The sequence below is a fragment of the Mobula birostris genome, chromosome 2, assembly GCF_030028105.1.
Source record: "Mobula birostris isolate sMobBir1 chromosome 2, sMobBir1.hap1, whole genome shotgun sequence".
NCBI classification, from domain to species: Eukaryota; Metazoa; Chordata; class Chondrichthyes; order Myliobatiformes; family Myliobatidae; genus Mobula; species Mobula birostris.
In genome coordinates, this window is record NC_092371.1 from 120669113 (window position 1) to 120681590 (window position 12478).

At 43.2% G+C, this 12478-nt stretch overlaps 1 protein-coding gene across 1 annotated transcript in view; it reads right to left on the minus strand.

Moving 5' to 3' along the window:
• Nucleotides 1-12478, minus strand: part of LOC140190492 (regulator of microtubule dynamics protein 2) — a 92993-nt gene that overhangs the window by 12830 nt on the left and 67685 nt on the right. The window contains exon 6 of the mRNA XM_072247120.1: nt 5897-5974. Within this exon, the coding sequence (XP_072103221.1) occupies nt 5897-5974 (78 nt within the window). The remainder of the gene's footprint in view (nt 1-5896; nt 5975-12478) is intronic.

Below are 12478 nucleotides of genomic sequence, written 5' to 3' on the forward strand. Positions count from 1 at the left end.
ATCTCCTTCCCAATGATGTGAAGCTGATGTGATCACAACGGCTAATGCTGACATTTCCTGCATATAAGAATGAATGAATTCAGCTTTGTGTTTGGGATTTAGCTGGCAGTACAATGCTAAAACAAACCTTTGTACTAGATCATTCACCCATGATTTCACCGTATCTAATTGACCATCACACCCTCTGCAGTTTGTCCTAGTGAGTTTTCTATGCAGTGCGTTTGGGCTAAGGGAATGGTATGGATTGTATACCTCTGTCCTGGATGGCCCACTCCTTTTGAAGTTAAGAATCTAGGTTCTGGGCACTCCATTTGGAGGAATTATCATCCTCATGGTTACTGCTATTCTGTGTGTTTCAATGGGATTGCCTCTCATTAAGCATCATAGACTTATACTTTTGCACCCCCTCCTCTTGTGTCCATGCTGACCATTGAGTATTCAATGCTAATCCCACTTACCTGCACTTAATTCCTATCCTTTCATGCCTTGGCAGTTCAAATGTTTGTCTAGATAGTTACCACTGACTCAAGTGCTAGATCCCCATAACCCTCAAAGGCTACAAGAGACAGCTAAGTGGGTGACTGTCAGGAGAGGGAAGGGAGAACTTCAGATAACGGAGAGCACCCCTGTGGCAGTCCCCCTAAACAGTAAGTACTCCATTTTGAGTACTGTTGTGGAGGGGATGACCTACCTGGGGGAAGCAACAGTGGCCGAGCCTCTGGCACTGAGTCTGGCCCCATGGCTCAGAAGGGTTGGGAACTGAAGAGGATGGCAGCAGTGATAGGGGATTCTATAGTCAGGGGGACAGACAGGTGATTCTATGGATGCGAAAAAGAAACACAAATGGTATTTTGCCTCCCAGGTGCCAGGGTCCGCGATGTTTCCGAATGCGTCCATAATATCCTGAAAAGGGAGGATGAGCAGCCAGAAGTCGTGGTAGATACTAGTACCAACGACTTGGTAGAAAAAGGGAGGAGGTCCTGCAAAAAGAATATAGGGGGTTAGGAAGGAAGCTGAGAAGCAGGACCTCAAAAGTAGTAATCTCTGGATTCCTGTCATGCCATGTGACAGTAAGGATAGGAATAGAATAAGGTGGCAGATAAATGTACGGCTGAAGAATTGGAGCAGGGGCAGGGATTTAGATTTCTGGCTAATTGGGACCTCTTCTGGGGCAGGTGGGATCTGTACAAAAGGGACAGGTTACACTGACCGATATTCTTGCAGGCAAATTTACTAGAGCTATTGGGAGTGGTTTAAACTAATATGGCAAGGGGATGGGAACCAGTATGATAGAGCCGAGGATAAGCCAGCAGGTTTATAAGTACATCATGATTGTAACATGAATGTAAGGAAGGACAAGCCAATGATTGCGTACAAATGCAAACAGAGCAAAGAGTTAAATTGTACCACAGAGGCAAAATTCAAAAGGGTGAAGAACGTAGGACTGAAGGTGCTGTATTTAAATGTATGTAGTATTCGGAACAGGGTGGACGAACTTGCGGTGCAATTAGAGACTGGTTGGTATGATGTTGTGGGCATCACTGAGTCATGGCTGAAAGGGGCCACAGTTGGGAGCATGATGTCACAGAATATACTTTGTATCAAGAGGACAGGCAGGGAGGCATAGGCTGTGGTGTGGCTCTGTTGCTAAGAGATGGAATTACATCTTTAGAAAGATGTGACGTAGGGTCAGAGCATATTGAATCTTTGTGGATGGAGTTAAGAAACTGAGAGGGTGAAAAAAACAAATGGGAATCGTATATAGGCCTCCAAATAGTAGTCAAGATATGGGGTTGAGATTGCAAAAAGCTGGAAAAGGCATGTAATAAGGGTAATGACACAATTGTAATGGGGACTTCAATATGCAAAGGGATTGGGAAAATCAAGTTGGTGTCGGATCACAAGAGAGGGAATTTGTTGAATGCCTGCGAGATGGGTTTTTAGAGCAGCTTGTGCTTGAGCCTACTCAGGGAAAGGCTATTTTAGATTGGGTGTTATGTAACATCCCAGTTCTCATTAGGCAGCTTAATGTAAAGGAGCCCTTAGAAGGCAGTGGTCATAACGATTGAATTCATACTACAATTTGAGAGGGAGAAGCATAAGTCACATGTATCAGTATCACAATGGAATAACTGGAACTACAGAGGCACGAGAGGGGAGCTTGCCCAGGTAGATCATAGGAGGATACTGGGAATAATGGGAATTACAGAGGCACAAGCGGGGAGCTTGACCAGGCGGTTTGGAGGAGGATACTGGGAATTACAGAGGCATGAGAGAGGAGCTTGCCCAGGTGGATTGGAGGAGGATACTGGGAATAACAGGAATTACAGACGCACAAGAGGGGAGCTTGCCCAGGCGGATTGGAGGAGGATACTGGGAATAATGGGAATTACAGAGGCACGAGAGGGGAGCTTGTCCGGGTGGATTGGAGGAGGATACTGGGAATAACGGGAATTACAGAGGCATGAGAGGGGAGCTTGCCCAGGTGGATCGGAGGAGGATACTAGGAATAACAGGAATTACAGAGGCACGAGAGAGGAGCTTGCCCAGGTGGATTGGAGAAGAATACTGGAGGACTTGACAGCAGAGCAGAGATGGTTGAAGTTTCTTGGAGTAGTTCACAAGGCGCAGGATAGATATGTCCCACAGAGGAGGTAGTTCTCAATGGCAATTGTGGCTGACAAGGGAAGTAAAGGACTGCATAAAAGCCAATGAAAGGGCATATAAGGTAATGGGAAGTTGGATAAATTGGGAAGATTTTAAAATCCAACAAAAGGCAACTAAGAAAACTATAAGAAGGGAAATGATGAAATATGAGGGCAGAGTAGCGAATAATATAAAGCAGGATACTAAAAGTTTTTTTCCAGTTATGTAATGAGTAAAAAGGAGGTGAGAGTTGATTTTGGACTACTGGAAAATGATTCTGGTGAGGTAGTAATGGGGGACAAAGAAATGGCAGATGAACTTAACAGACACTTTGCATCTGTCTTCACTGTGGAAGACCTAGCAGTATGCCAGAGGTCCGTGACTGTCAGGGAGCAGTAATGAGTGCCATTGCTATTACAAGAGAAAAAGTGCTAAGCAAACTCAAAAGTCTTAAGGTGGATAAGTCACCTGGACTAGATGGACTACATCCCAGAGTCCTGAGAGAGGTTGTTGAAGAGGTAACAGATGCATTGGTTGTGATCTTTCATGAACCACTTGACTCTGGCAATGGTCCCGGAGGATGGTAATATTGCAAATGTCACTCCAATCTTTAAGAAGGGAGGAAGGCAAAAGAAGGAGATTATAGGGCAGTTAGCCTAACCTCAGTGATTGGGGAAGTGTTGGAGCTTATTATTAAGGATGAGATTTTGGAATACTTGGAGTCTGATGATAAAAGTCAGCATGATTTCTGTGAAGGGAGATCTTGCCTGACAAATCTGTTAAACTTCGAGGAAGTAACAAGCGGGGTGGACAAAGGAGAGGCAATGCATGTCATTTACTTGGATTTTCAGAAGGCATTTGATAAAGTGCTACACATGAGGCTGCTTAAGAAAATAAAATTCTGTGGCGTTACAGGAAAGATACTGGCAAGGATAGAGGAATAGCTGACAGGCAGGAGGCAGCGCGTGGGAATAAAAGGGGCCTTTTCTGGTTGTCTGCCAATGACTAGTGGTGTTCCTCAGGGGTCAACATTGGGGCTGCTACTTTTCACATTGTTTATCAATGACTTGTCCTCACCTACCACCCCACCAGCCTCCGGGTCCAACATATCATTCTCCGTAACTTCTGTCATCTCCAACGGGACCCCACCACTAAGCACATCTTTCCTTCCCCCCCTCGCTTTGCCTTCCGCAGGGATCGCTCCCTATGCGACTCCCTTGTCCATTCGTTTCCCCCCATCACTCCCCACTGATCTCCCTCCCGGCACTTATCCTTGTAAGCGGAACAAGTGCTACACATGCCCTTACACTTCCTCCTTCACCACCATTCAGGGCCCCAGACAGTCCTTCCAGGTGAGGTGACACTTCACCTGTGAGTTGGCTGGGGTGATATACTGTGTCTGGTGCTCCTGATGAGGCCTTCTATACATTGGCGAGACCCGATGCGGGCTGGGAGACCGTTTCGCTGAACACCTATGCTCTGTCCACCAGAGAAAGCAGGATCTCCCAGTGGTCACACATTTTTGATATTCTGGTATTCTATCCACGGCCTCCTCTACTGTCAAGATGAAGCCACACTCAGGTTGGAGAACAACACCTTACATTCCGTCTGGGTAGCCTCCAACCTGATGGCATGAACATTGACTTCTCTAACTTCCGTTAATGCCCCACCTCCCCTTCGTACCCCATCAGTTATTTATTTATTATTAATTTTTTTTCTCTCTCTCTCTCTCTCTTTTTTCTCCCTCTGTCCCACTCACTATACTCCTTACCCATCCTCTGGGCTTCCCCGCTCCCCCCGTCTTTCTTCCCGGACCTCCTGTCCCATGATCCTCTCATATCCCTTTTGCCAATCACCTGTCCAGCTCTTGGCTCCATCCCTCCCCCTCCTGTCTTCTCCTATCATTTTGGATCTCCCTCTCTCCCTCCCACTTTCACATCTCTTACTATGTCTTCTTTCAGTTAGTCCTGATGAAGGGTCTTGGCCCGAAACGTCAACTGTACCCTCCCTATAGATTCTGCCTGGCCTGTTGCATTCACCAGCATTTTTTATGTGTGTTGCTGGATAATGAAAATGATGGCTTTGTGGCAAAGTTTGTGGATTATATGAAGATAGGTGGAGGGGTAGCTAGTGCTGAGGAAGCAAAGGGATTGCAGCAGGATTTAGACAAATTGTAAGAATGGGTAAAAAAAAGTGGCAGATGGAATACAGTGTTGGGAAATGTACGATGATACATTTTGTTAAAAGGAACAATAGAGCGCACTATTATCTAAATGAGGAAAAGGTTCAAACATCAGAGGTGCAGAGGGACTTTGGAATCCTTGTGCAAAACTCCGAGAAGGTTAATTTATGGGTTGAGTTTATGGTAAAGAAGACAAATGCAATGTTGACATTTATTTCAAGGGGAATAGGATATAAAAACAAGGAGATAATGCTGAGCCTTTAAAAGACACTAGTCAGGCTGCAACTGGAGTATTGTCAACAGTTTTGGGCCCCATATTTCAGAAAGGACGTGTTGTTATTGTAGTGAGTCCAGAGAAGGTTCACAAGGATGATTCCGAGAATGAAGGGGTTAACATATGAGTAGTGTTTGGTGGTTTTGGGTTTGTACTCACTGGAATTTAGAAGAATGTGTGGGGGATGTTGAAAGGACTAGATAGGGTGGATGTGGTGAAGATGTTTCCTATGGTGGGGGGTATCCAGATCTAGAGAGCACAGCCTCAAAATACAGGGGTAACCTTTTAGAACAGAGGTAAGGAGGACTTTTTTTTAGCCAGAAAGTAGTGAATCTGTGGAATGCTCTGCCACACACTGCGGTGGAGGCCAGATCTGTGGGTGTATTTAAGGCGGAAGTTGATTGGTTCCTGATTGGTCACGGCATCAGAGGATGTGTGAGAAGGCAGGGGAATGGGATTGAGCAGATCCGGGATCAGCCATGATGGAATGGCAGAGCAGACTCGATGGGCTGAATGGCCTAATTCTGCTCCTATGTCTTATGGTCTTATAGCATCTAAGCTAAATATATTCATCGTTAAATGAAGAGATCTAAACCGCTCACAGTACTTTACATGTAGTTTCTGAAGAGCCCTATATGTGAGTTCACAAGAAAAGTTCCTCCAAATAATAAAATATTATTGGTAAAGGAATGCAGAAAGTGAAAAGTACAAAGACAGAGTGAAAGACTATTGCACCTCTGCCTCACTGAGCTATATATTATCCCAAAGGTAGATTACAAAGTTTGCCAACTTACAGCATAGCACCATCTTCCTAGAAGATAGTGCAGATTGGGATCTTGTGGCCTCAGTTGAATTGCTTTATCGATATGTTCCTATTTTAAAACAAAAAGTGAGCAACTAGTTAGTGCAGAGTATCGATGTGCAAATATTGCCTTAAATATAAACCATTTCAAAATATTTAAAAAAAAACAAATCAAATAAAATAATTCCACATTCTCAATCAAAATTCTTTTCTGTAATTTTCTGGTCTACATTGCATAAAAAAGCTGGAGGATGCCATCTGGTTCTCTGAGTCTTTTCCACCATTTATTATTATGATTGATTTACCTTAGCACCATCTTCTAGACTTCCCATATTCTTTGATTAATGTCCTGAATGAGAGGGGATCTCATTGAAACATTTTGAATGTTGAAAGGCCTGGACAGAGTAGATGTGGAAAGGATGTTTCCCATGGTGGGAGAGTCTGGGACAAGAGGGCACAGCCTCAGGATAGAGGGGTGCCCTTTCAAAACAGAGATGTGGAGAAATTTCTTTAGCTAGAGGGTGTTGAATTTGTGGAATTTGTTGTCACATTCAGCTGTGGAGGCCAGGCCGTTGAGGCAGAGATTGATAGGTTCTTGATTGGACATGGCATCAAAGGTTACGGGGAGAAGGCTGGGAAGTGAGGTTGAGGAGGAGATTTGAAAAAAAGGATCAGCCATGATTGAATGGTGGAGCAGACCTGATGGGCCAGATGACCTAATTCTGCTCCTATGTCTTATGGTCTTATATTAGGCATCTATCAATCTGTTTTCAATGAACACAGCAGAGTCTTCACACTGCCACACAGTAAAAATTCCCAAGGTTCTCTACCCTTTGCATGAAGAAAGTTCTTGTCCTCCCAATCCCTAATGACTCACCCCTAATTCTGAAATTGAGCCCCTGATCCTAGACTTCTCATCAAGGGGAAAGATCTTTTCTGCATCCTGCCTGATAAGCTTGGAAGTATGACATGTAGTCTCTCAGTAAAACTATTCACATGGACCGTGAATAAGACCATAAAACACAGCAGCAGAATTAAGACATTTGGGCCCATTAAGTCTCCTCCCCATTTGATCATGGCTGATTTATTATCCCTCTCAACCCCCTTTTCCTGCCATCTCCCTGTAACTTTTGATACCCTTGCTAATCAAGAATTATCAGCCTTCACTTTAAATATACCCAGTGACTTGGCCTCCACAGCCATCTGTGACAATGAATTCCACAGATTCACCACCCTCTGCGTAAATCATCTCTGTCCTAAAGAGATGTCATTCTATTCTGATGGTGTGGCTGGTTGTTCCTGATTTTCTGCATGTGCCCGACTCTGACCTCACCCAGAACGAGTGCCGTCCCCAGGCACCTAGCAAAAGGCCTTGAAAGAGGCTGTTGCCCCCTTGATCATAGGCAGATTCTTCACCACAAGCCCCCACCTGGGAAAATGCTAAGGATGCTCAAGAGGCTTTCAAATCAGTTAAACTACAATAAAAAAAAATCAGACATTTCACTTTACATCCCATTCTGATTCATTTCCTGGCTGACGACAGGGTGAGCTTTACCATATCTAACCCATACTGTCCCTATATTAGGAGATTATATTTTATATATGTATCAATGTGAGCATGCGATGGAACAGTTTTGAGGGAGCTTCACTCTGTATCTAACCCTTACTGTCCCTGCCCTGGGAGTGTGTGATGGAACAGTGTAAAGGGCACTTCATTCTGTATCTATCCAATACTGTCCCTGCCCTGAGAGTGTGTAATGGGACAGTGTAGAGGGAGTTTCATTCTTTATCTAACCAGTGCTGTCCCTGCCCTGGGAGTGTGTAATGGGACAGTGTAAAGGGCACTTCACTCTGTATCTATCCAATACTGTCCCTGCCCTGGGAGTGTGTGATGAGACAGTGTAGAGTGAGTTTAACTCCGTATCTAACCCATGCTGTCACTGCCCTTGGAGTACGTGACAGTTCGATGTAGAAGGAGGTCCTCTCTGTATCTAGCCCACACTATACCTGACCTGGGACCGTTCAATGGGGCATGAGATGTTCTAGTTCAAATGGAGAACCAGTAATTCCTGTTACAGACTTTGAAAAGTACTGTAGGAAAATTCTTGAATGGAATGATGGAGAGTTGCTATCAGGGCTCAAGCACCAATGCCTATGATAACTAACTAGTCACTGACCACCAACTTGAGAATTAATTTATTCTTGATAGTGCATTCCATCATATTCCCTACCAATGAGAGATTAGTAGTCCCTTGTTTTCTCCCTCCCTTTTTGCATAAATAATTGCATCCCATCTGGTACCTTCTGATCAGGAGTGAAAATTCTGCAACCAATAGAATTCTAAAAGCTAATAACCAAAGAATCCATTACCTCTAAAACCATCTCATAATAGATCATTAGATTTTTGGGATTTCATGCAATATATATTAGTATATTTATCTCTCTTTCCATACTTATAACTAGAGCATAACTTTGAAATTGTGCCTTTATCCTACAGGATAGTAACGTTTCTAATTCTATAAAAAATGTGCAATATGACAAAAAAAAACTAGTCTAAAACGTATTGACGTAACATTTCAATTCTCAAACAAAACTTAAAAACTATCATTTCAAAAACTATTTCCAACTTTTCATTCTGAAGACATCCACTGCAATATTCATTTTTTAAAATAACCACAATTTAATTGTTGTAAAACCTCACACACAGTATCTTGGCAGAATGTCCACAGCTTAGTCAAACTCCTTGATCTGAAATTCAAACCATGCAGTATCTGAACTCTCATTGACAACTCCAGCAACAGCACCTAAATACCTCACTGTTAACAAAGCTCAAGAACTCATCTGCCCTGGCACTAATATCACCTCCCTGAAAGAAACACAGTAAGATGGACAGCTTATAGAAAAATATGGGGAGTACAACAATTTCTTCTGAAAGGACAAACAGGAAGAGGAACACCATCTTTAGGGAGTGAGTTTTACTGTCAAAAATAAAATTAATCTAGCCTCCCAATGATTCTATGATAGAAGAATTCACTCATGGTGCTTGGTTCAGTAAATGAAGAACCTTGGGAACAAAGCAGAGCAAGATTTTCATTGCAACCTTGAGAAAACTGATCCTCCAGGGCAATTCAATGCCAGGATTGGAAAGGAAGCAACGTCCCCTTCCAATCATGCCCTCTAGGTGTATGGAAAACTAACCAGTGAATTTCTCCTTCTGGAAAACTTCTTGGAACATGACGCTCTCTTAACTAATAACATTTTTGCTAGAGAGACAAGCTTAAGACCTCATGGCAATACCTTCCTTTAAGATAGCAGCACAGGGGCGCAGAGGCATCTCTGGGTCCAACCAAAGGCGTTACTGCCTTTTTAAAATTTGTGTATGTGATTCTTGAGTATAGTGTTCATCAAAGCTACAGTTCACTAGAAGGGAGTTAAAGCTACAGTTTTTATAAACTGTGTTGCAGCAGTACATGGTACTTTTTTATGTAAACTTAATATTATAGGAGCAGGTATTGACCACTGTTGGATGTTAAGAACTTCAAGTACTGCAGGTGTACTCCATCAAAGGAGGAGCTGGACTTGGTGTGGAACGTGTTGCTGCCTGCTACAGAAAGGCATCGGAGTCAGTGCATGAGGGCGGTGTGCAGTCTAACAGCGAGTGGTGGTCCTGGCTGTTTTTCTTGCGATCGCAAGACCCTGTTGGACATTGGTAATGTAGAATATTGCAAGACCGACGGTGGGGGAGCTGCACGGCCTTGGTGTAATGCAGACTAGGACTCACCGCAGGGTTGCCTGTTGCAGCCACCCAGGAGCGGAGATGCTGGAGGCAGAGTGGTGTGGTGTCCACACTGAATTGGGGACTGTCCCCTCCCACCAGTGTTCACTCAGTGGAAGACAAGCTAGACTGCATTTGTCTGTGGACTGCTGTGAGCTTGTTCTTGCCACCAACATCAATGCACCATCGGTCCATATTATACACTTGGGCTATATTATATTTTTATGTGATTGTATGTTTACTGATATGTGCTTTGTGCTGTGTATGACTATTGGTATTGTGTTTTGCAGAGGACCACCGTTTTGTTTTGCTGTATTCATGTATGGCTGAATAATATTCAACTCAAGCTTGAATCTTAATATAGGTACTAGCACATTTTAGACTACAGCATCATCCAAGCAAGAATCCACAAATATCTCATTATTTGATCTATGATTTACTGAGAACTGCTGTGCTGACCATTGCCTAATCTTTTGGATTATCTCCATCAATCTGGCCCCAAAATAATGTCAGAACAGAGAGCTCCACTGAGACAGCAGCCAAACGCCTCCCAACCAAAAGGAGCTGAGCCAGTCTTATAAAGCTGGCTGAGACTCACAGAGCACCACTATGTAAAACATTCTGAAAGTTTACTGAGAACTACAAATATTAGGACATGTTACAAAAACTACAAAAGAATGTTATAGGATGACATGATAGAAAATATTACAAACTCTATTTTCATAACCTTTGACTCCAATGATTTTACCCATCTTTGAATTCCTTATTGCAATGCAATCGTCTCTAATGCTGATTATGAACACAACTCATTCTGCAAATGAAACAAAGTAATTGTCCCCTTCGATACTGATTAATTTGACTGGTTCAAAGCTTTTTTTTAAAAAATCAATGTGGTCCAATAATTAAAACTATTCTCCTTACAACATGAAAGAACGATACCTGAATAACACAAATCCTTTCCTTGACAATTCTTGTTTGCTGCCCACTTTACTTCTTTCAAGTTCATCCATTTTAATCCAGTTAGTCCTTTGACATCAATTTTCACCAAAATGCTGTGATGGGGAAGAACTCTGAGCTTATCAATTCCTCGGAAAGTTGTTTTTACTGAAGGGGAAATTCTGCCGACAGACTGCAGTGTCAGTGAAAAGAGCTGATGATGTAAAGTGCCCTTGTGTTCGTATTCAGCTTCCACTCTGATTATTTTAAAGTGCTTTAAAATGTTCCATAATCTCTCATAATGGGTGGCAGGATGGAAATACAACTCTATCAAAGGAGGTGTCAGATGCTCCTTCCCTCTGCTAGCCTGCAGGACACCCTTGGGCAAAGTGTAGCACCTGCATCAGGGTCGTGTGAAGCCATGGGGGCAGGTAGTGGATGGCCGTATGAGCAGCTGGTGCATATCACAAGTTCTGGTTATGTGACCACTTCAGGAAGACAATCTCTGAAGAGTATTGATAATGGCTGGGGTCACCTGTCTTGCAAAGACTCTGCTTAGAAGAAGGTAATGGCAAAAGACTTTTGTGGAAAAATTTGCCAAGAACAATCATGGTCATAGACCATGATCACCCACATCATATGACACTGCACATAACGATAATGAATCTCTTTTGGCATAACTCATCAGGGGTGACTGATAAGTTCGTGGCCTAAGGTAGAAGGAGATGGGTTATTAACTTCAAACTTTCTGCATAATCACTCAGAGTTGACCTGCGTGTGCATGTAACCAGAGCTGTATAACTCATCCCTTTCTACCTTAGGCCACGAACTTATCAATCACCCCTCATCTATGACCTTTCATTATTCTGCAAAGGCATTTAACTTTGTTAAGCAAGTGTGGTTGAGAAATCACCTTAAATTTAGTTGAGGAATTCGTTATTATTCTATTATGCTACATTATGGTTTGCAATCCGTGATTCTAAGAAAATGGTCTGGCAAAGACCCAATATCAATGCAGACCGACACAGGTGTGTTTGACCTCAATCACTCCAACCTCTTACCCAATCTTTCTTGCCACAATATTGTACTCTCCTCCAACCAGTTCCTTGCTGGTGTGGAACTATTCCACAGAACATAACAGAGAAGAGAGCTTACAGTGAACATGCGTGGAGCAAAACTTCTCTACTGGCTGCCTCCATTGTTCCAACCATAAAGATTCAGACACGACCACAGGATATATGGATTATTTTCCATCTCTCAATATCCATGTCTCAGCAAAGGCAAATTTTGATGATGAAATTCACTCTACTTCCAGTGCACAAAGATAGCTTTTGGCTATTCAAAGAAGAGTGTTTGAAGTTCAAGACCTCAAACCCAATACAATGCTTATATAGTCTATCAAACAGCAGGGCACCATAGATTCTTCCCTGGGTCATGGGATAGAGATACGTCTCTACCAAAGGAGGTGTAAGGCGCTCCTTCCCTCCACTAGCCTGCAGGTCACTCTTGGGCAAGGAGTAGCACCTGCTTAGCCCCCCAGTCAGGGTCATGTGAAGCCATGAGAGCAGGTGGTGGATGGTCGTACGAGCAGCTGATGCATACCACAAGTCCTGGTTAGGCGAACACTGGCGCCAAGCAATGTCCGAAGAGTATTGATAATGACTGGGGTCACCTGTCTTGTAAAGGCACTGCCCAGAAGACAATGGCAAACCACTTCTATAGAAAAGTTTGCCAAGAATAATCATGGTCACGGGAAAAGGATCGCTTACGCTATACAACTCAGCACATAACGCTGATGATGGTGATTACCTTTTCCACATTCACCAGGAGAGTAAAAAAACCGAAGTAAATTTCTGCTCCCAA